This window comes from Bombus vancouverensis, chromosome 12, assembly GCF_051014615.1.
Source record: "Bombus vancouverensis nearcticus chromosome 12, iyBomVanc1_principal, whole genome shotgun sequence".
Taxonomy (NCBI): domain Eukaryota; kingdom Metazoa; phylum Arthropoda; class Insecta; order Hymenoptera; family Apidae; genus Bombus; species Bombus vancouverensis.
This window is the reverse complement of record NC_134922.1, coordinates 11,708,661-11,729,196: the sequence shown is the minus strand read 5'-3', so window position 1 is coordinate 11,729,196 and position 20,536 is coordinate 11,708,661. Positions and strand designations below refer to the sequence as shown.

At 37.6% G+C, this 20,536-nt stretch overlaps 1 protein-coding gene and 1 long non-coding RNA gene across 10 annotated transcripts in view; one reads left to right on the top strand and one right to left on the bottom strand.

The window, feature by feature from the left end:
- cher (filamin A protein cher) overlaps positions 1 to 20,536 on the bottom strand; it is a 51,415-nt gene that overhangs the window by 1,425 nt on the left and 29,454 nt on the right. For 6 of the 8 annotated variants that reach the window (XM_033330982.2, XM_076623118.1, XM_076623121.1 and 3 more), the window contains 7 exons: positions 17,314 to 17,509; positions 8,817 to 8,957; positions 7,287 to 7,589; positions 5,851 to 6,906; positions 2,708 to 2,901; positions 933 to 1,374; positions 66 to 269 (listed from right to left, as the gene is read on the bottom strand). In XM_033330982.2, coding sequence (XP_033186873.1) covers positions 66 to 269; positions 933 to 1,374; positions 2,708 to 2,901; positions 5,851 to 6,906; positions 7,287 to 7,589; positions 8,817 to 8,957; positions 17,314 to 17,509 — 2,536 coding nt within the window. Of the gene's footprint in view, positions 1 to 65; positions 270 to 932; positions 1,375 to 2,707; positions 2,902 to 5,850; positions 6,907 to 7,286; positions 7,590 to 8,816; positions 8,958 to 9,782; positions 10,027 to 11,508; positions 11,665 to 17,313; positions 17,510 to 19,697; positions 19,809 to 20,536 lie in introns of those variants that run through there. The other 2 variants (XM_033330986.2, XM_076623122.1) reach the window with 2 other exon arrangements.
- Positions 2,898 to 5,868, top strand: LOC143303423 (uncharacterized). Of its 2 annotated transcripts, none has more exons than XR_013059668.1 (3): positions 2,898 to 3,815; positions 3,974 to 5,650; positions 5,745 to 5,868. It is a non-coding gene; the product is annotated as an uncharacterized LOC143303423 (long non-coding RNA). The 2 variants fall into 2 exon arrangements; XR_013059667.1 differs by having other exon boundaries at positions 3,974 to 4,174; positions 4,951 to 5,855.

The following is a 20,536-nucleotide window of genomic DNA, read 5'->3' as shown; positions in this document are numbered from 1 at the left end:
CGATTCTAAATTCGAACATAGTCTATACTCAATGATACTTAAGGACTGTATGAATAATATATTACCGGCATCGCCAGCGTTTACAGTAAACACGTTCTGTTTGCCAAGATATGCTTTCTTTAGACCCATTCCTTTGCTCGTCACCTTACTAGCATCTGACTTGAACAGAGGTAAAACTGGTCCGGCGTGCTTTGATTTGGAAATTTTTTGAACAGTTTCCACCACGATCGAACTGGTTTCTTGTGCGCCTCTTTCTGCCAGATCCGCACCTACAATGAAATTCGTTAGGCTGTTAACTTGGCATTGTACGTAACAATAGGATCTGGTTGATATACATTTAAACAATTGAAAATTAATCAATCACAGTATAAAATGAATTTTTCGCATTCCCGTTATTTAGTCTCATATCAAGAGATAAAATTTCCATTTTCTAGAAATGAACGCAGTAACTAGAACTCCTAAGTACATTAAATATCTGATGATTCAGCAGACATTGCCTATTCATAGCACGTCCATGAAGGTATAATAATAGAATAGGCAAGTTCATTGGCGAGTTAAAATTTCGATAGAATAGAGCAAACGGTTAGAACGTAATATCAAAAGTATGATTCTCGTGAAACCTGTGTTTTTCCATCCTTCGGTTTCAAAGTATCACATTGCCAAATTATAAATGTCGTACGAATCAAAATTTCCAATCAAAAGAAACATCCTTCTTTTCTTTGCAATTCCACAAGTTTGTTCAATCTTCCTGCTGCTCTATTCCATCTTCTACTATAAACAATGACCTAACTCTTATTTGAACCAACTATTGTGTTTTATATTATTCGCATTACTAGCCGGAAACGTCTATTAGCTCTCTACCAAACATGGAGAGATTTCAGACTTTTGATCAATAGTATACAAGTACACCTAATCGTTCTCGATGTACTAACCGGTACAGGGAACCTTAAATGGCGAGCCAACGATGTGATATCCATCGTACTTGATGCTAATGTAGTAATCGCCAGGTACCAAAGGTGTGTATCTAACTTTGTAACCCTCTTCCACTTCTGTACAGTCCATCGCGACTTTGCTAGGGCCATCTACCGTTATGCACAGTACACCGCTTCCGGCGTTGCACGTATCAATGATAAAGTCTGTTTTCTGGCCAGTTTTAATTTCCTTTAGGCCATTTCCATAGGCATGTAACGCGGCTGGATCAGCATCCACTTTGCCAACTTTGATGCGGTACGGGCTACCCTGTATGTGCACCCCATTGAACTTCACATGGATATTATGGATACCATTTTCCCGAGGCATAAACCGCACCGAGTAAGTGTCAGCGTCGATGCCTTGAATGAAGCAATCGTCCTCGATACCGCTGGGAGACACGATCTGTGGCAAAAGGAATATATTTCGTTACAGCGATCCAACATTTTTTTTAGAATATAATGAACAATAGTAAGTTGACGATATTTCTAACGACGATACGTTAAATGATACGTTAATTTCTAGTAAAGAATTTTGAATACAGCAGCTATTCTTTCTGAATGGTTCGCGGTATTGCTAGTGTATATTTTCAAAAATATTTTCTGATTTTTGGGGGGAAAGTATCTAAAGATGAGATTCTGTTTCGTTCGTGTCAGGTTTCAAAGTTTGTGAGTAAACGTTGACAATTTCGTGATTTCGTAAACGTTGAAAGCTTCGTTTGCGGGTATTTAACATTTTCTACGATATCCGAAGAAAAAAAAGAATAATTCGAGGAAATGTAGCAAAGTTAGGACCGTTTTCGAGGAATTTGATGAAGCTACGATCGAAAGGAAATATTTGGTCGCATGAATGGAAGACGCACGCAGAATATGCGATACGCGCATGCGGCACAAACCTACGCAATATGATGTGGCATCGTTGTTTCACAAGAGGAAGTTATTTAGAGCGCGCGATTTTCGCAAGGACTTTGTCGCCTAAAATGATGTAGGTTTCTAAGAAAAACGAAGGCCTTCAAACACCCCGGCTATGAAATTCCGCTTGTTTAGCTGAAAATTCAACGAGGAATCTGATGTTTATATTGCATCGTTTACGTAGCGATATCACTAGCGAGGTTTCATTTTTAAAGTAAATAAATCCCATGCTTTATGCGTAGTTTCGTTACGTCAGACGCGTACGCGGCATAATTTTAACGAATTCAAAATACAGAAGTATTATTTTTCCAGTCGCCGGGCATCTGTAAACGATACAGACCGTCGTTTATAAATATTTAAATAACCGTTAGTCTCCTACGAAACCCATAAATTAATCCACATTTATTCGCATTCGCCATCTATATGCAGGTGTGCTAGTTACAATAAATAGTAACTAGAAGATAGTTCTAGATATAATCGATAGATGTAATCGATAGGCTTAAGATATTCTTTTGTTTTTATCCCTAGTCCGTGTAAGAAAGTGCAAGAAAGGTTATTCGGCTCGGAACGGTGTGACAGATTTATCCGAAGGATAAATAGCTATTGTGATCCTACCTCTAAATACAGAAATAACAACAGCATTATCAGGCAAATAATTAATTAATTGGAATTTTCTATTTGTCAACGAGTTTTGGAAATTATTCGTAAGAATTTGAAAGAAATTGTAAAAAAAAGAAATTAATTCTAGCTATTACCAACGAAAAACATATTGCTCGTAAAGGTACGTGTCACAATGTGATTTAAACGGTATACAAATGGTATGGTACCTTCGCATCGAGTTCACCCTTGGCACCATTTTTGCGAACGAGGAAGATTGCTGGCTTGTCCGGTTGTACGCCGGATTCCGGAAATTGCGCCACTTCCAGCTTATGAGCGTCGCCCATCGCCGGTGATATGTAAAGTTTGTGCGGGGAATCGGGGATATGCTGATCGTTGAACTTTATTCCTACCCTGTATTCACCTGAAAAGAAAGAACAAGTTATTGCTTCGATTCGAATATACAGATTTTATTATAGAGTATCGTATTACAAGTTCGAATAACGTTTATCCGAATTATTTACGATACAAGTACGGACGCTAGTATATTCGGCAAAACGGTATGATTAATACATTCTGGCACGATGTAAATCGACAGATTAATTCCTCTGTCACACCGTGTAGACTAACCATCGTCTTGGCTGTTATCGTCATTTCCCGTAAAGAGTATTTGCGTGGAAGCAGTGAAGGTGGCCATCGTTTTATGTCCACCGATATATTACAAATCCAAGATCGAAATGAATATTTTTATTCGAATGTGTTGCGAGTTCTTAAAAAAAAAAAAAAAAAAAAAAAAAAGGAGCGACGGAAAGATACTGGGGAATAAAAATATCCAAAATTGCAATTACGATAGAAGGAGAATCGTGCGAGAGGGGAGATAAAAGACGAGAAGAGAAATTAGAATGTGACACCGAAATTGGAAAACAATGGGAAAGAGACAAAGGTGAGGGAAGATAACGAGATAACGAAAGCTTGACGACGAGAAGAAAAGAAAGCAAAGTGCGAACGCGAAGAAGGAGGATAAAACGAGGAGAGTGGAGAACCGAGCGCAGCTAAATCGCGAACCACTATTTTCCTCTGGCTGATTCTAACTTCTGATCTCGATTCGTCCACGCTTTCTCTCTTTCAGTTCTCCATCTCGCTCTTCTTCCGTCTCTTCCTCTCCTTCGATGCACACCATCCAAATATAACGGCCACGCTAATTCACGTCCAGCAGCCGTAGCCACCAAAATATGAATCCACCTTAGACGCAAATATAGACGAAGGTATTTCTGGATCAGCCGAGAACAGCCAATGAAGACTGGTGAGAGCCCTTGTCCACCGCTGCTTCAGAATGCGGTGAGTCCATTTTTATCGCTGTTCATTCATTCCGTTACGCATAATACATTAACGGCAGAAAATGTCGAATCTTTTTTTTTTTTTTTTTTTAATTGTCATCCCTATCCAACTTCTGCGACGATCTTGGTATTAATCGAAGAATAATTGTTTTTTCCCAGGTCGTTAAAACGTCGAGCATCGTTGAAACGTTGCTTGTCTGGACAATTATATCGTTGATCGTGTCAAACAGATATTTTTCATTTTTTGTTATTTTGTATTAATAATCGTATCCTTTCTTCGGATCTTCGATTGAAAATTAATAGATTCTGATCTTCGATTTTACCGTGACAAATTTTTGAAAAAAAGGATGCTCCACCAAGGTAATGTAGAACTTTGAGCTGATCTTTTTTGAAATTCTTAAGTTTTATGAAGCACGTGGTAAATTGAAATTTTTAGCCAATCGTCTATCTTACTTTGAAACGTTCAAAGTTCACCGATGCTATGTAATACTTCTTCTTTGATTGCAATTTAGAATTTCTCTGCTGTTTATATCATTCCTCCATCCACATATTTTCCGCGATATAACGAGAGCGAACATTATTGGGAAAATGTTACTCCGTTGTTTCTGTGGGTTTTTGTTACGCGCATAGAAACGTGAATCACGAATATGCATCATTTAGTTACATATACATTATTATACGCGCATACGTGTGCATCTTCGTTCGATATGTAAACAACGTGACTAACGTTGCAAACTTGCTCTTCTTCGTCCACTTGTGTTATAAATTCTTTCTTCGTATAAAATTGTTTCTTTGCAAGAAATTCATCGCCAATGACTGAATCGAATATTAAACAATTTTTTAAATAAATAATGAATTACTTTACAATTAATTTTATTCCGTATACCGACAATCCGGATAAACAGCTCAAGCGTCTCATTTACTTTCCCCTTGTTCTAGAAATAACCCAATTTCTGGTATTCTTGGTATGCAAGTTCACTGCTTTGTAACACATTGTATGTTTGCTTTCATTGTTACCCTGGCAGCTCCATTGGACTATTGTCTTGATCTTGTGTAGTAAATTTAAGATGTGACTACTATTTTGTAAAAAAAAAAACGCAGTAATTATGAAAGAAAATTACCAATTTTGGTTTTAGCCCAGTTGTAGATTATTCTCCTAAGATTTTGCCAGAAATCTATATCAATGGACACTTTGTTCAAAAATAATAAACTCTGGATATTAAGCATTGGATGATTCATGAACGAAAGTCGTAAACGCTTAAACGGTTTAATTAACAGGCATGTTTGCGTGTGGCTGACTCGATGACGATTTAGTACTTCAAATGAACAATATAACATTTGGGATGATTAACCAACTAAAATATGAATTATCGACGTTGGCAGGCATCCATGACTGAAGTGACAGTAAGTGGTAGACTGTTTTATGAACATTTATGTTGCAATTAGTGTACCATGAACCTCATTTTCCATCACTTAATAATGCTGTCAAGCTGACACCTGAGAATTCTATTGTTTCTTTATCCACTTCGTACACACCTTTCACTACCATAAATCTAATCTATCTTTTATTTTTCCGGATTTATATATACACATATTCCTGTACACACATGCAGATATTTTTCCTATAAAAATAAGAATATTTTAAACTGACAATACATCAAGAAGCACGTGGTACTGTCCACTAGCTTTTCTCCACCAAGAACATGTGAAATGTATGGATCATAAAATTTGAGATTGTGACACCTTGATCTGTTTCATAATTTCCTCTGTGATACTGGACCGTGGATTTCTATGCAAATTTACATTTTTATGAACACAGAATGAGATGGAACTTGGGTAGAAATTCGTTTCACCTATCAAATATCGCAACAAGTATTATTTTTTATATAAATATTCTCGTCTAATATATGCACTCTATTTGCACTTTCAGATGGCCCATAAATGCACAAACATCCGTAGTCTAATAACGCTGACGACAATAATAAAAAACGACTATAACTATTATATTAATTAGAAGAATTCTAATAGCAACTTACCAGGTTCGGAGACGACGTAGCTGACGTAACAGCTGCCGTCCTTTCGATCCTTGAAATCAATTTGAGCCTTGCTAGGTCCTTCCACGGACACGGCCAGAGTACCAGCTCCAGCCTCCCTGGTCCAAATATTAAATTCGCATGGTTCACCCTGTTCTCCTCTTTCCAAGCCAGGACCGCCAGCATGCACCCTGTGTGCTCCGCTATCTCTGAACGGACCGACAGTAAATTGGAACGGTGATCCAGGGATGTGGATGTCCTTGTAGCGAACTGAAACCGTGTGCACTCCGAGCTCTTTCGGTACGAATGCGACTGCATAAAGGCCATCCTCGACTTCTTTGATCTCGGCATCCTCGGTTACGCCTCCTGGAGAGGTGACTGTTGCTGTTAGATCAAACGACGTGATGCCAGGTATCTTGAAGGTAATCTTGCACTGGCTGCCAACTTCCGTAATAGGCACGGCTTCCCTCTGTCTCTGGATCTTCTCCCTTTGACGATTACTACCTTCTCCAGTGACTTTTATCGTAAACGGCGAGCCTTCCACGTGATGATCGGCGAATTTCAAGTTTATTATGTAATAGCCAGGTTCTGTCGGCTTGTACGAGATGTTCAGAGTTCCGTCTTCGTTGTCTTTGCATTGAATCTCTGCTTTGCTTGGCCCTTCCACCGAGAGCGAGAGGCCACCGAAACCAGCGTTTCTCGTGTCGATGGAGAAATTGTTCTCCACGTGAGTTTTACCTTCTACCAAACCTGGTCCGGATACCTTTACCTTTTTCGCGTCGCCCACTTCACGGTCCTTCACGTCGATCTTGAAGGGTGAGTTCTGCACGTGCTTGCCCATCTTCTTCACCGCCACCGTATGAGGGCCGGCTTCTCGAGGGGTGAAGGAGACACACATGTTACCGTTTGGCAACATTTTTAGGAAACATGGCTCCTCGAGACCGCTCGGTGCCGTGATGGAAGCGTTCAGGGACTTCACGTCCGAATCTGTTATCTTGCCAGGCAATTGCACTTCGCTCGACGAACCCACCGAGATTTGGTTCCTCTTGCGACCTTCGCCTGCAACAGATTCCAACAGAGATTTTATCGCAAACGTTTTTCCTAAACCGTACCACGTTACTTCTCTGCGATGGCTCTTTTTTTATTAATCCTCGATTGATTTTCATTCAATATTCTATTGATATTGTTTATCCAGCGCAGGAAAACATATTTATTCGTCGAAAGAGCTCAATCTTTATAAGCAACAGACAACTTCTTGTCACTCTGCCGTAGCTAATTTCTCTCAAGAATTCCTCTTTTCACTTTCACTGTTCTTAAACGTTTAATCTTTAACTCAAGCACTCTGATCTTGTATTTTTCGTTGCAGTTCGATAGAAACGAATATATAGTCGGAAGAAAGTTTTGGAGATGCGAGTAAAATAAATGGGAGCCACGTGTACCTGTGATTTTAGCGGAAAAAGGACTGCCTCGGATGTGTTTGCCGCCAAATATCACGCCGATTTTGTATTCTCCTGGATCGGTTGGTAAATACGAAACTGAAATTGTGCCGTCTTTATTGTCGTGGCAGGAGATCGTTGCTTTGCCAGGTCCTTCAATGGATAGCGAAAGACCGCCAGGTCCGACGTCTTTTGTGGAAATGCTGAAGTTTCCTGGTTCGCCGCAAACACCGTATATCAAGCCTGGTCCGTACGCTGTCACATAGCCATTTGCTAAGGAATCCACGTGGAATCTGAATGGTGAACCTAATTCATAAGAAATATATCGTTTATTAAGATAATGAAGCTTCCACGTGCACTGAATCTGGCAAAAAGACCCTAACACTCTTTCTCGTGTTAGTTGTCAGTGTTGTGATTGGACTATATGCTACTTCAATAACTTTGTTTGTCATATTTCTCGGTTTTTACTTGAAAAATAACAAAAGTTTCTTTCTACTCTCTATACTCGTATGATAATACCATATATTCTATCCAAAAATGTCAAAAAGTACAGATGGAGCAATAAATACTACTACTACTACTATAAAATAGTGAAATATTTTTAAATAGAAGGATATAAATAACAGATGGTACACGTGTACCATAAAATGGAACAATCGATGGATTAACGCTAGAACTACCACACATGCCAATCAAATTGACTGGGTTTACAATTTTATTTTAAAATTCCTACTTCGTGTTATATTTTTTCCACAATGATGTAACGACTTTCGCAAAGCGATAACCAAAAGAATTATGTAATGAATTTTATTTTGTTTTTTATGTATTGCAAATAATTTTGTATCAAGGCTACTTCTACCAACGCCAGTCAAAATGACCGATACTTGTCAAAGCGTAAAAGGGTTCTGCAATCTGTTTATCGAACCCCAATTAACCAGTTTGCTCGTTTTCAACAACTTGCCACGCGTTTTTCAAATTTTTTCCGTGTATCGTTTAATATGACGATATCGGATATCAGGAAAATTGCGGATCGATCGCTAGATCGCCAGATGCCAACGCTAAAAATTCCACAGCAATGAAAATGACTGAATCTACAATTTTAGAAATTTGTCAAGCCTCGTTTAAGGATCATAGTCCCAGATGGACTGATAACACCAAAAATATAGTACATAAAATGAAATTGCTTCTGTAAGAAAGTAATCGATCAATAAATATAAAAATATTCTATTATTATGTATTTTTTAAAGACCAGTCATTTTCACTGACTTTGGTAGAAGGAGCTTCCTGTTAACTATCGGTAGTTCTAGCGTTAATGAAACAAATTGCTTGAAACGGCTTCTCGTATTCTGTTTTCCTCGAGCGTAAAAGGCATAGCCAATTCCTAGGGAAAGAAGTTGCAAAGGAAACAATTTTATTTCACATTTTCGATTAACTTCTTTATAAAAATTGTTCTTAAAATGTACTTTGCTACATGTCATCTTAACGCAGCTACGTATTTTATTTTCTGAATAGAAATTTAATATTTCCACGAACCTTGAACATGTTCCCCGTTAAATTTCACTGCAAGCTCGTGCTGTCCCTCTTCTTTGGGATCGTATTTGATGGAAACTGTACCATCCCGATTATCTGTGATTATCGGTTTGTCCATGTTCCCGCTCGGCATCTTTACTTCCGCTGAAATGTAACAAAACAGCAGAGATTTAATAACGCAACGTGAAAATGTAAATTATCGGACGAGAAACGATATGCTCGCAAACGATTCAACGTTCGTCAAAAATTCTATGTAAATATCTTTTACAAATAAGAGAAACACGTATTTACTTCGAAGCACGTTTTCATTTATTTACGCGTTCCTATCAGAAGATTATTAAATATCGTTTCTGTGGTTCGTATTTACGGAAATGTGAATTTCTAAATAAATTGAACAAATGGAATCGCGACAAAAGATAATCTCATTTACGTAGACGATTCAACTTGATATCATCTTCCAAATACAAAAGCTGTGTTATCGATTTATCAAAATTTTTATTCCGTTTACGGTATCATCCCTGCTATGTCTAATACGATCTATCATACTATTCGCCTAACTATACGGAGATATTACACTCTAAAACGTTATAAACGTGAAAATACAAATTTTATCCTTCTAAGAATATCCTTTCAGCAACGTCGTAACAATTTCTAAGAATTGTAAGAAATTGAACCACTAAGATTCTTCAATCTCCATATAATCTATGTATGTGTGTGTGTGTGTGTGTGTGTTATTCAATGATATACCACCGAATAGTGGAATATATGAAAATAAAAGGAATTTTTTTTTTTTTTTTACAAAGAATTTACTTATCAACTAAAACGCATTAATCGGTGAGATTATGAGAACGCGAAAGGCGAATAACAATTGAGAATATTTGTCTTTCGAAGTATCCCGTGTATAGGTGGCGTGTACCTAAGAGGAATAAATGATCTAATGACTAGGAATAATTTCCGGAACATTGAAACCTTTTGTCGTTTGTACGTAGAAAACGCTCTGAAAAATTAACGAAGAAAAATCGGATCCTGCTGGCGCTGCTGCTTTTCCCCTATAGTTCCAGGTGTAACAGACCGGTCCACGTTCAGGATAATCGTACGAACTGCACGAAATAGTCTTCAATCCGTATCTGTAGAAGGTCGACAGCTCCTGCCACGTGGTTTCGACCTCCTCTTCCTCCCAAACCATATCCAATAGTTCGATTCGGTCGACTCACTGATACGAATAACATTACACGATCGTTGACAATACGATTCGAACGATTATAATCGACTGTCAAACACGATACAATGTGAAGTAAACGACACGTAAACTGGATAGTTTTACGGCATTTTAAGCGAATGTTTGCAGAAGTAAAGTAAAGATTAATTGGATCGTGTTGTTAACGAAAACGTGTTATTAGAATGTCGACAGAGACGGATATTCTAAAATTAAGCAGCTACTGATATTAGCTGATCGTAGCACGATCGCGTAGCACGCGAATGATCAGTGTAATTATTATTTGCAATAGTTTGGCGTCGATTATTTTCAAAAATTGTAGAATCGTGTGTATCGCGTGGATGGCGGATGGTTGAGAATTTGATCGTAAAAGATTGACACAAAAATTAGAATTAATTTCTAAATCGCTGCATTATCTCCAGCTAACGATTAACTGATTCACAAGCTGAGAAAGCTACAGGGGGTTTTTAAATCGCTCGGAATTGTTCGAAAGGACTGGGTCGTTTTAACATGTCCAGGTGTATCGATCGAATCGAATCTAATTAGGTAGAACAAACACACAAAGTTGACGCGTAATGGCATCGTGTGAATCGATTAATCCATCTTTGCTACTGCGATTCTCCGCGCCTTCGTAGGTTTATTATTCCATACTTCCACTTTATTTCCATCGAATCGAATTGATTTACACGATTTAATGGGATTGAAAACGCGGAAAGATGGAACAGCGGATGAGAGAAGAACGCGAGAAAGAAGAGGACACTTTCGAAGCACAAACTTTCGACCAAATGAACCGCATCTAATTCTGTTTCTACACGATCTCGACTCGTCTCGATGTAAAAAAAAAAAAGAAAAAAAAAGAGAAAAAAGATTCTTTTCGAACGTAGATTAATTGGATGGAACGCGAGTTAGACGGGACCATTTGAAAAATGTCCATTCGAATTTACTCGTTCGGCCACGAAAAGCTTGCCTCGGTATGTTCGCGTTGTTTCGATAGACGAAAGTGACTGAAAATTCCAGCATTCGATAAAATCCCAGTTGTTAAATAAGATTTCCATACCATCTGTTCGAAAACAGTGTATCGTTTATTGCGAATTTTCACGTCTGGCTGCGATCTTCCATTTTCCACACGCACTGTATCCCTCGCGCCGGATTTTTACCAATCTACCGTGTAAAAATAGAATTCGATGTGTGTCACGTAATAAATCAGCAAACGAATAAATCAGCGATCGATTAATCAAATTCGCAACTATTCCGCTGCGAGAGAGCAATGGAATTTCGTTATTTCTGTCTCGATATCGTCGATCAGGATCCCTCGAAAGGGTGTGCGAAATATCTCGTCGAAACGCGAAGACGAGGAAACGTGTAAACGTCGTTTCTTTTTTCTTTCTTCCTTTTTTCTTTTTTTTTTCTTTTTTTCTAAAGCCAATGAACATAAACGAAGATAATACGTTCTAAAGTCGTGGCAGGAGAAGGACCGACCGAACGAGTTACACCGTAAGAAATCGTCTGGATTTCGTCTCCCCTTTAGAAATCCTCGTTACAGTAGAGTTGCTTGCAACACGAGAAAACGTTATCCCGATATCGCTTCCAGCTGGATCACGACGTTTAATCGACTTCTCGAGGGCACATCTCTGGCGCGACTGACGATGAAGCGGGCATCGCTTCGCGAGCAGACGATGCCAGCCCGGGAGACCTTCTTTTTTTCCAGAACACCTACCGTCGGACTTTATATCATGCAGTGGTCGCCTCGTGTCTAATAAATCTTTCTATCTCTGTCACACCGACCCCACCGTACGTATACGGTTTGCTTTCGAGTTTTCCCGTGTCTTCTAATTACGCGCTCGTACATCGGGACGCATCTCACCCTTTAATCGAGATAAGAAAATAGTACAACAGCTTAGAGGACACAAATGGTAGAAGAATCGAGACAGTTCGATCGACGCTGTTTTATGATCCGCACTGGTAAAGTAAATTATTTTTTCATTTCCGGAAGAAGAGAATGTGCTTTTTTTTTATTTAATGACGGATTGCTCTTTGTCTTTGCGACGCGTAAAGAGTACGTTTAAGAGGAACACCGAAGAAAAGGCAGCTGGGTATATTTCTAGCGCACTTAGAGAGAGGTCCTCTGACAAAATTAAATCCTTCGAGTAAGAATTTTCTCTTTTACGAAAATCGCGCGCTATATACGTACTATTTTATATCTCGATATTTTGTCATATTTTCTGCAACAGGTTCTTTCGCTATCACTGACGAATGATAGCAAAATTTTACGTAGCTCGACTTTAAATAAAGTAACGCGACTTTGCTAAATTAGAAAATCGACAAACTTCTCGCTTTAAGAATATTTTATCTTCGATATTGCGACGAAATGTCGTCAGTCCTTTCGAGGGATACGCGTTCTTTTTCAAATACATTTGTAGCAGCGCATGAGTTGGAGGAGGATGCGTATCGTGTTATCGTCTTGCCTCGGGATATTCAAACCTTTTTGAAGTACAAAACGTAACGATGAACAAAATGCGGGCAAAACAATGCCACCGCTACGTGCAATCGTCAATCGAAGTTGAATTAAAAAATTTAAAGTAAAAGAAAGTAAAGTAAAGTAAAGAGTAAAATTAAAAAAACACGATCGTTAAGACGATCAGTTATTTAGTAATATTAGCGATCTTATAGCGATTAACACTGAAACTACCACACCAGTTAAATCGACTGGTTTTACAATTTTATTTTAAAATTCCTACTTCGCGTTACATTTTTTCCGCAATGATGTAACGACTTTCGCGACGATAACTAAAAGAATGATACAATGAATTTTATTTTGTTTCTTATGTATTCGAACTGAAAATAATTTTGTATCGAGGCTACTTGTACCAATACTAGTCAAAAGGTGTAAAAGGGTCCTGCAATCTGTTTATCGAACGCCAATTAACCAGTTTCCTCGTTTTCTACAACTTGCCACGCGTTTTTCAAATTTTTACCGTGTATCGTTTAATATGACAATATCGGATATCAGAAAAATTGCGGATCGATCGCTAGATCGCCAGATGCTAACGCTGGAAATACCACCGCAGTGAAAATGACTGGTTCGACGATTTTAGAAATTTGTCAACCCTCGTTTAAGGATCATCGTCCTAGATGGATTGATAATAGCAAAAATGTACTACATGACATCGAATTGAAGAAAGTGATAAATCAATAAATATTCTATTATTAGGTATTTTTTAAAGACCAGTGATTTTCACTGGTTTTGGTAAAAATAGCTTCGCGTTAACTATCGGTAGTTCTAGTGTTAATAATAAATTTGTGTACGCATATCGAGCAACCGCGCTAAGTATCAACTTGTCTCGTCCTCCACACATTTAATATTACGCCCAGGTGTTAAACTTAATAAACGTTTAATCGCGTAAGATTAGATACAGATATGCAAAAGTAATTTACATTGGTCGATTGCTTAACCTTCGACCGATGTTCCGTACATTGTAAATTGCTTGTAACGTGAGAAATATGATTGGTTCTTGGCAATACGAACCTTAATAAATCCAATCTTAATGAGACGTAGAGAATTTGGCAATAGAGCCGTATTTTTAGATCGAATGGACATTTATACATTTCGGATCTTTTATAAACCTGTGACTCTGTCGACGATAAATTCATTGTATCTTCATATTATGTTTAAACTAGAAGAACACTCGACAAAAGTTTCATGAAAATTACTACAAAACTCTCTATCGAAATGTCATTTTTCTTCGAATAAAATGCTATGAAATTTTACACAGAAACCTAATTATACATACTCATTTTCGTCTTATCAATTTAATCATAATTATTTATATTTAGCATACTTAACGCTCTCCTGCATTCTTTAAGTCATTTTCGAGCCAATCGTAGTTTCACGTTATTTTCGAATCTTTTTAATTTTCGCTCGTTACAAGTCTGAATAATAAGATAATTTCTACTAAAAATTTCTATCTAAAGCATCGAATGTTTCCTCACGTTAAAACAAGAACAAAACTCGGACATTAAAAAATTGCAGAATTACAGCATTATTTAAATAGAAATTGGAAGCCTGTCGTCAGATATTTAATAAAAATGATCTGTTTAAAATTTCTTATGGATGGCCGTGTATATTCGTGCGATCAGACTCATGTACCAGCTATTTGATCCACTTATATCACTTCGATTTAAACGTTCGACACGCTTCGTCCACTTTGATATTTTTACGTTGTCCGACGAAACGGGTCATTTACGCAGACGGTTACATAATTCTTTATTATGTGGAAGGAATCGCGGAATTCTTAAGATAGAAGAGAGTGGAATTTGGCGCGTAATATCCTTCCCTTCCACTGGCTCACTGTTTCCACTTTGCGCAGGGAAATCGTGGAGCAAGGGGGTACGGGATCGGCCGATTCGTACGCGTTAAACGCGTGCCAAAGGTAACACGAGTCACACGAGAAATCCGAGTGCGAGCGTCTTGATTAATCGCAAAGCATCGCAATACGTTGAATTTACACGACGTTACGTTACTCACGTGCGTCTGAATTGCACGAAATGTTGCAAACATATCGACGCGAGAACGACATCCACGAGAACCAAGGAAATTGATCACCGAACTTCGTCTGTTGATGATTAACAACGTCGATACATCTAATCACACGCGTTCTTTGCGATAGTATTTTATATCTGACACATCGCACGGTGTATCAGTGCGTGTTTCTCTCTGCGAGACGAACGAACATTTCCAAGGAAAATTTCACTCGACCAACTCGTTTGGCTGATTTAGAAAAATTGTTGCTCGGCAACAAACGGAGTTTGCGTTATTTAATTATGGAATTGTCGTAACCGATCTATCTCGAAAATTAAAATTTTATTTTACGTTCGACAGAGACGCAGCGAAAATTGCTATTTTATGAGCGTTATAGCCGATTATCATCAGCGAGCTACGAGAAATTTAAAGACGCAAAATTCCACGTAATACGAAAAGATATACAGGGTGGTTGGTAACTGGTGGTACAAGCGGAAAGGGGGTGATTCTACGTGAAAAAAGAGGTCGAAAATATAGAATAAAAATTTTTTTAAATTTTTCCATCGAGACAACGATCTACAGTGAGATCCGTTATAACGAGACGTGATAAAGTGCACGCGTACCGAGCGAAAATTCAGAGTCGATTTTCTCGAAAACAAAGCGTCGAACGAAAAATTTTTATTTTATATTTTCGACTTCTTTTTTCGCCTAGAATCGCCCCCTTTCCGCTTGTACCATCAGTTACCAACCACCCTGTATAAAATACCTCCAGAGTACGGTACTTGTTACAATAATCGATAGAAGGAGGAATTTTTTCTAGCTTTTTTAAATTATATTCCGAAAAGCGTAAATGTACGTAAAAATCCGCTGAACGAGGAGAGAATGAAAGAGAATGAAGGAGAAGGACAAAAAGATATTTCCAAGATTTCCATCGTTCTAGTTAAAGATTTTGAAACTCGGGCTTCGATTTTTGGGCCAATGACGAATCCGTACATCCGGAGTCACTTAATCATCCAGTATTAATATCACCGCCTCGCTTCCGACACTAGCGTCCACATATCTCTCTCTTTCTCTCTCTCTCTCTCTCTCTCTATTTCAGTGTGTGCGCGAACGAAGAACAAGATGAGTGGTGCTACAACTTGTGTTTATCGTTTCACTCGTCCTGTCTACGGTCAATGTTGCAACTTTGATTATACGTAACAACAATGATTCCAATGATTTCCAATGAATTTTGTTATTCATTTGTACTTTCCATCTTCAATTTCATCGAACCGTCTCCTACGATTTTCTACTTTATTTGCACTCTCCTTGGTCCAGTGTTCTCGGTCGCATAGCAAGCTATTTACGCGTATTGGAATAATCACATCCGACAAAGATAACACTAGGCACGTTAATTGTAATTATTCAGAAATTGTAATTATTTCGATGGACCAAAATTATTGTAACGTTTCAATCAATACCATGCAACTCGTCAGTAAATTATCATCGACGTTTCTAAACGACTATTATCCATATTTAATCGTTAATACTATTATTTATCAATATTGTTTATTAGTAAAATAATAAGCGAAGATTCATTCGTGAATCATCTCTCGATTATTATTTGTATACTTGATCGCTTAATCGTTAGAAATACAATGAATACGAAAAATTGTTTTATTTGTTTCGCAGCTACGTATATCATTTTTAATCGGTTTAATCTCGATGTTGCATTAATGAAAATTCTTTTTGTATAATCTGAGAAGCATGGAAGTGGAAACCGTTGCCAAGAAACCTAAATACCATCGTTTACGATGATATTGGTTGGTTAGCGCGCTTAAAACACTGCACCTATTGTTTGAGGAATCTATAGGATCAAAAATATATTATCCTTGAACAAATTCCAATAAAGATAGCGAAACAAACGACGGTTAAACTCTGTATGTAATTACAGTTTGTTTGTGTGTGAAATTTTGCCCACCGAAAACTAAAGCGATATAGAAATACCTTCTTCGTATATAAAGGCTGTTTGTAAATCTTTTTACAGTGAATTTTAACTTTATTTAGTATAAAACGCCATACTTTTACTGTTAATGAATGCGTTGCTCGTGGCACGAAAAAAGATCGACATTTTATACAGGGTGGTTGGTAACTGGTGGTACAAGCGGAAAGGGGGTGATTCTAGGCGAAAAAAGAAGTCGAAAATATGGAATAAAAATTTTTCGTTCGAGGCTTTGTTTTCGAGAAAATCGACTTTGAATTTTGGCTCGGTACGCGTGCACTTTATCGCGTCTCGTTATAACGGATCTCATTGTAGATCGTTGTCTCGATGGAAAAATGAAAAAAAAAATTTGTATTCTATATTTTCGACTTCTTTTTTCGCGTAGAATCACCCCCTTTCCGCTTGTACTTGAATATTTAATCAAATATTTTCTTCCTAAAAGATATTAACCTTCCTAATTTATTATACGTATAGAATCTACGAATGCAGCAAATGTATTATACTTATTATAATAAACTGTATACAGTTCCTATCGGTTACGTTACATACAAGGTGCAAATTTAAAAAGAAAATTAATTTTTATGAAAAATGAATTCCTCGTTACCATCGTACACACTGCCCGAGGCCCAAAATTCCACAGAAAATAGACATCATCGTAATAAATAAGAATTACTCTTCGTTAAATAAATAAACTTACTCGACTATGTTTAGCCGAAAAAGAAATTCGACCAACACATTGAAATCGTTTGTGAATTCTGGAAAATTGTTAGCGATTGTTACTTACATGTTACGGTGCCGTCTAACAGCGGTAAAAGGATGTTATTCAACCGGACCTCGTTGAAATTCTTCCTCGTAGAAACACTGGAGCTTTCTTCGACCGTAGAACTGTGCTGTTTTACAACGTGCTGCTCCTCTTTCTGTCTAGTCCTCTTGGCCCTGTGAGTCTTGTGCGTACTGTGTTCCCGATATTCCTCTGAGGCCTGGAACAATGTTTTAAAAACGCCTTGTAACGTCCAATCTCGCGTATAGATTTTTCTACCACACGGAATTATTTCAATAGGAAGAAAATAAGGCCGTTTGTTTAGTAGCGTATTATTCCGTAAATCGGAGAGACATCGTGAAATGTAATTTGCAATTTGTTTCAAGAGCCGATAGGTTTCCAGGATATTTGTGTTACACGCTTACGTTCCTTTTCGAAGAAATGGCATTATAAATACGGATCGATATGTCAACATAAATGACGAAATTACAAGGGGACTTCTGAAATGAGGCGATAGTACTTGTTACAGGTCATTACGATAGAATCTACGTATTTTAAGACTGGTGCCAAGCCAAAGCCTGCTATGTGTATATAATTTATTATGTAACCGCGACAGAATTATTGCAAAACGTGTATCACGAGAAAAATTCATTAGAAAATCTTGTAAACACACCTGTACAATTAAATCCTCTCGGCTTTTTCCGGTCGAAACGCGCAAGCTTTTAGTTTAATACGCGATTCGGTCGATCTTACGTATTGTACGAAAGAAAGTCGATCGAATGTTACGATCTTTTGCACGATAATACTCGGTAATTTTATTTTTAAAATATTCGCTTTATATATATAGTGCAACATTTTTATTCCTCGTATTCTACTTCCTTTCAGTCTGCACTGTGCGAGAAATTAAAGCAACGTGTTGTACATCTGCTTTATAATTCGTATTTTCGTTCTTCAACTATGCCAACGTTCTAATAATTCGAGGGAATTGGAATTTGGATGAAAATGTTTAAAAAGATAGAAACGATCTATTCTCTCTTTTATTCCTCGTATTCTACTTTCTTTCAGTCTACACTGTGCGAGAAATTAAAGCAACGTGTTGTACATCTGCTTTATAATTCGTATTTTCGTTTTTCAACTATGCCAACATTCTAATAATTCGAGAGAAAATGTCTAAAACGATAGAAACGATCTATTCTCTTCTTTATTCCTCGTATTCTACTTTCTTTCAGTCTGCACTGTGCGAGAAATTAAAGCAACGTGTTGTACATCTGCTTTATAATTCGTATTTTCGTTCTTCAACTATGCCAACGTTCTAATAATTCGAGAGAATTGAAGTTTGGATGAAAATGTCTAAAACGATAGAAACGATCTATTCTCTCCTTTATTCCTCGTATTCTACTTTCTTTCAGTCTGCACTGTGCGAGAAATTAAAGCAACGTGTTGTACATCTGCTTTATAATTCGTATTTTCGTTTTTCAACTATGCCAACGTTCTAATAATTCGAGAGAACTGAAATTTGGATGAAAATGTCTAAAACGATAGAAACGATCTATTCTCTCCTCTATTCGCCTATTACATCGTTATACTCGTTCGTTTTTCCAATTTACTCTTCTTATCAATTAAATCGATACAGTGATAATGAAGTGAACGCGATGCAGATATAAACAGCTAAATTTTCAAATTCTTTCATTGCAAATAGAGAAACGAAATGCCCACGCAATTGGCCATCAGTCTTCACAAATCATAAAGCAATGCACCTAGTCATACTGTTTTTTCACATCTTTCGACAGAATGCGCGAGAATTACATATTATGCAAATTGTACTCATTGCGACGAAATGTATTCGAAATACGCGAGAAATTTCGTGCAAACAGATGATAACTACGTTGATTCACTTCCTAACAAGGTGCAGGTGATTTGTACGAAATCACCAACGAAACTATCCTTTACTCGATGTAAGAAAGATTTTTTACTCCAAGTAAATATGCGTTTAAAAAATAAATCCAAACTATCGTCGATGATCAACCAAAGCCTGAACTCTCCAGCTACAGGCGATTTTTATATCTTGCTACACAAAATGCACAATTTTATGTTTTACGTGCATTTGTCACAAAGAAACTTCTAACGTGCAATAGAAAAAAGGAACGAAAATATCTGGAAAAAAAGAAAATATTTTTATTCGCGAACTTGCAATCTGCAAATAGCCCGCCGAAATGAAGAGAACAAGTAGAAAGGGATTTCTACGTTGACAGCGACTCGAGGGCTAAATCTCTAACACGCATGTACATATATACACATACACGTATGTAACTACTGTAGAAAACAAAATTTTGTCTCTCTTTTACCTTCTTCTTTCCTCGTTCTTTTTATCTATCCACTTTAAATCATCTGGCCGATAGGATGCTTACCTTAAGATGCGCGTCAAAGCGTTTTGTCGCGATATACAACAGCAGGAACCAGCCAGCACGATGGTCGTCACGAAACTCGTGCTAACTGAACGTAATTTCGGGCACAATGCTGTATTCGATGTTACCATAATAGCTGGCTAGCCCCCACTCACCCACGTCATAAAAGGGTAAAGGATAGTAATCGCATAAAATTACACGCCAGTACTTCCAATCGAAGAAATTCGAAATGTTCATTGCGGTATCGAACTCCTAATTCACTTGCGCATCCAATTTCTAATCTTCGATGTCGTTTAGCTTTCCAAAATAAAAAGGCTACTTCCTTCGAATGTGTTAATTCGCTCTATGCTAATTCGTAGCATCGTCGTACGGAATTTAACGTTTCTGTAAACACTGTCTTATACTCTATGTCAGAGGTGACAGTACAATAAAATTGCACTTATCCGAACTCTATTTATCGGAGCAAAATTTCAGTCGACGCCCGAGTAACTCAACTTTCACCGACTCGATTTACCAAATTTACTTATCCAAAAGATGATAAACTATTCCTTGAATTCCTAATAATTATCGTACGAATTCCAGTTATTTATACTCCTTGTTCTTTCAACAGTTCGAATAAATAGACTTCTACTGTACTAATTACGCGTTTGAATTAGAATATTTTCTGGAATTGTGGAAATTTCACTCGATAAACGTAACTCGATGGGATCGCCAGTCTCGCGAACGACGTAATTCCAACTTACTGGAATTCTCGTAGATTAAATGAGAAATTCGTCGTAACCAGAGGAAAACTTGTTGCTCTGACTGAGAAGCGAAGTGACGTTAAATATGCAACAAGCGAA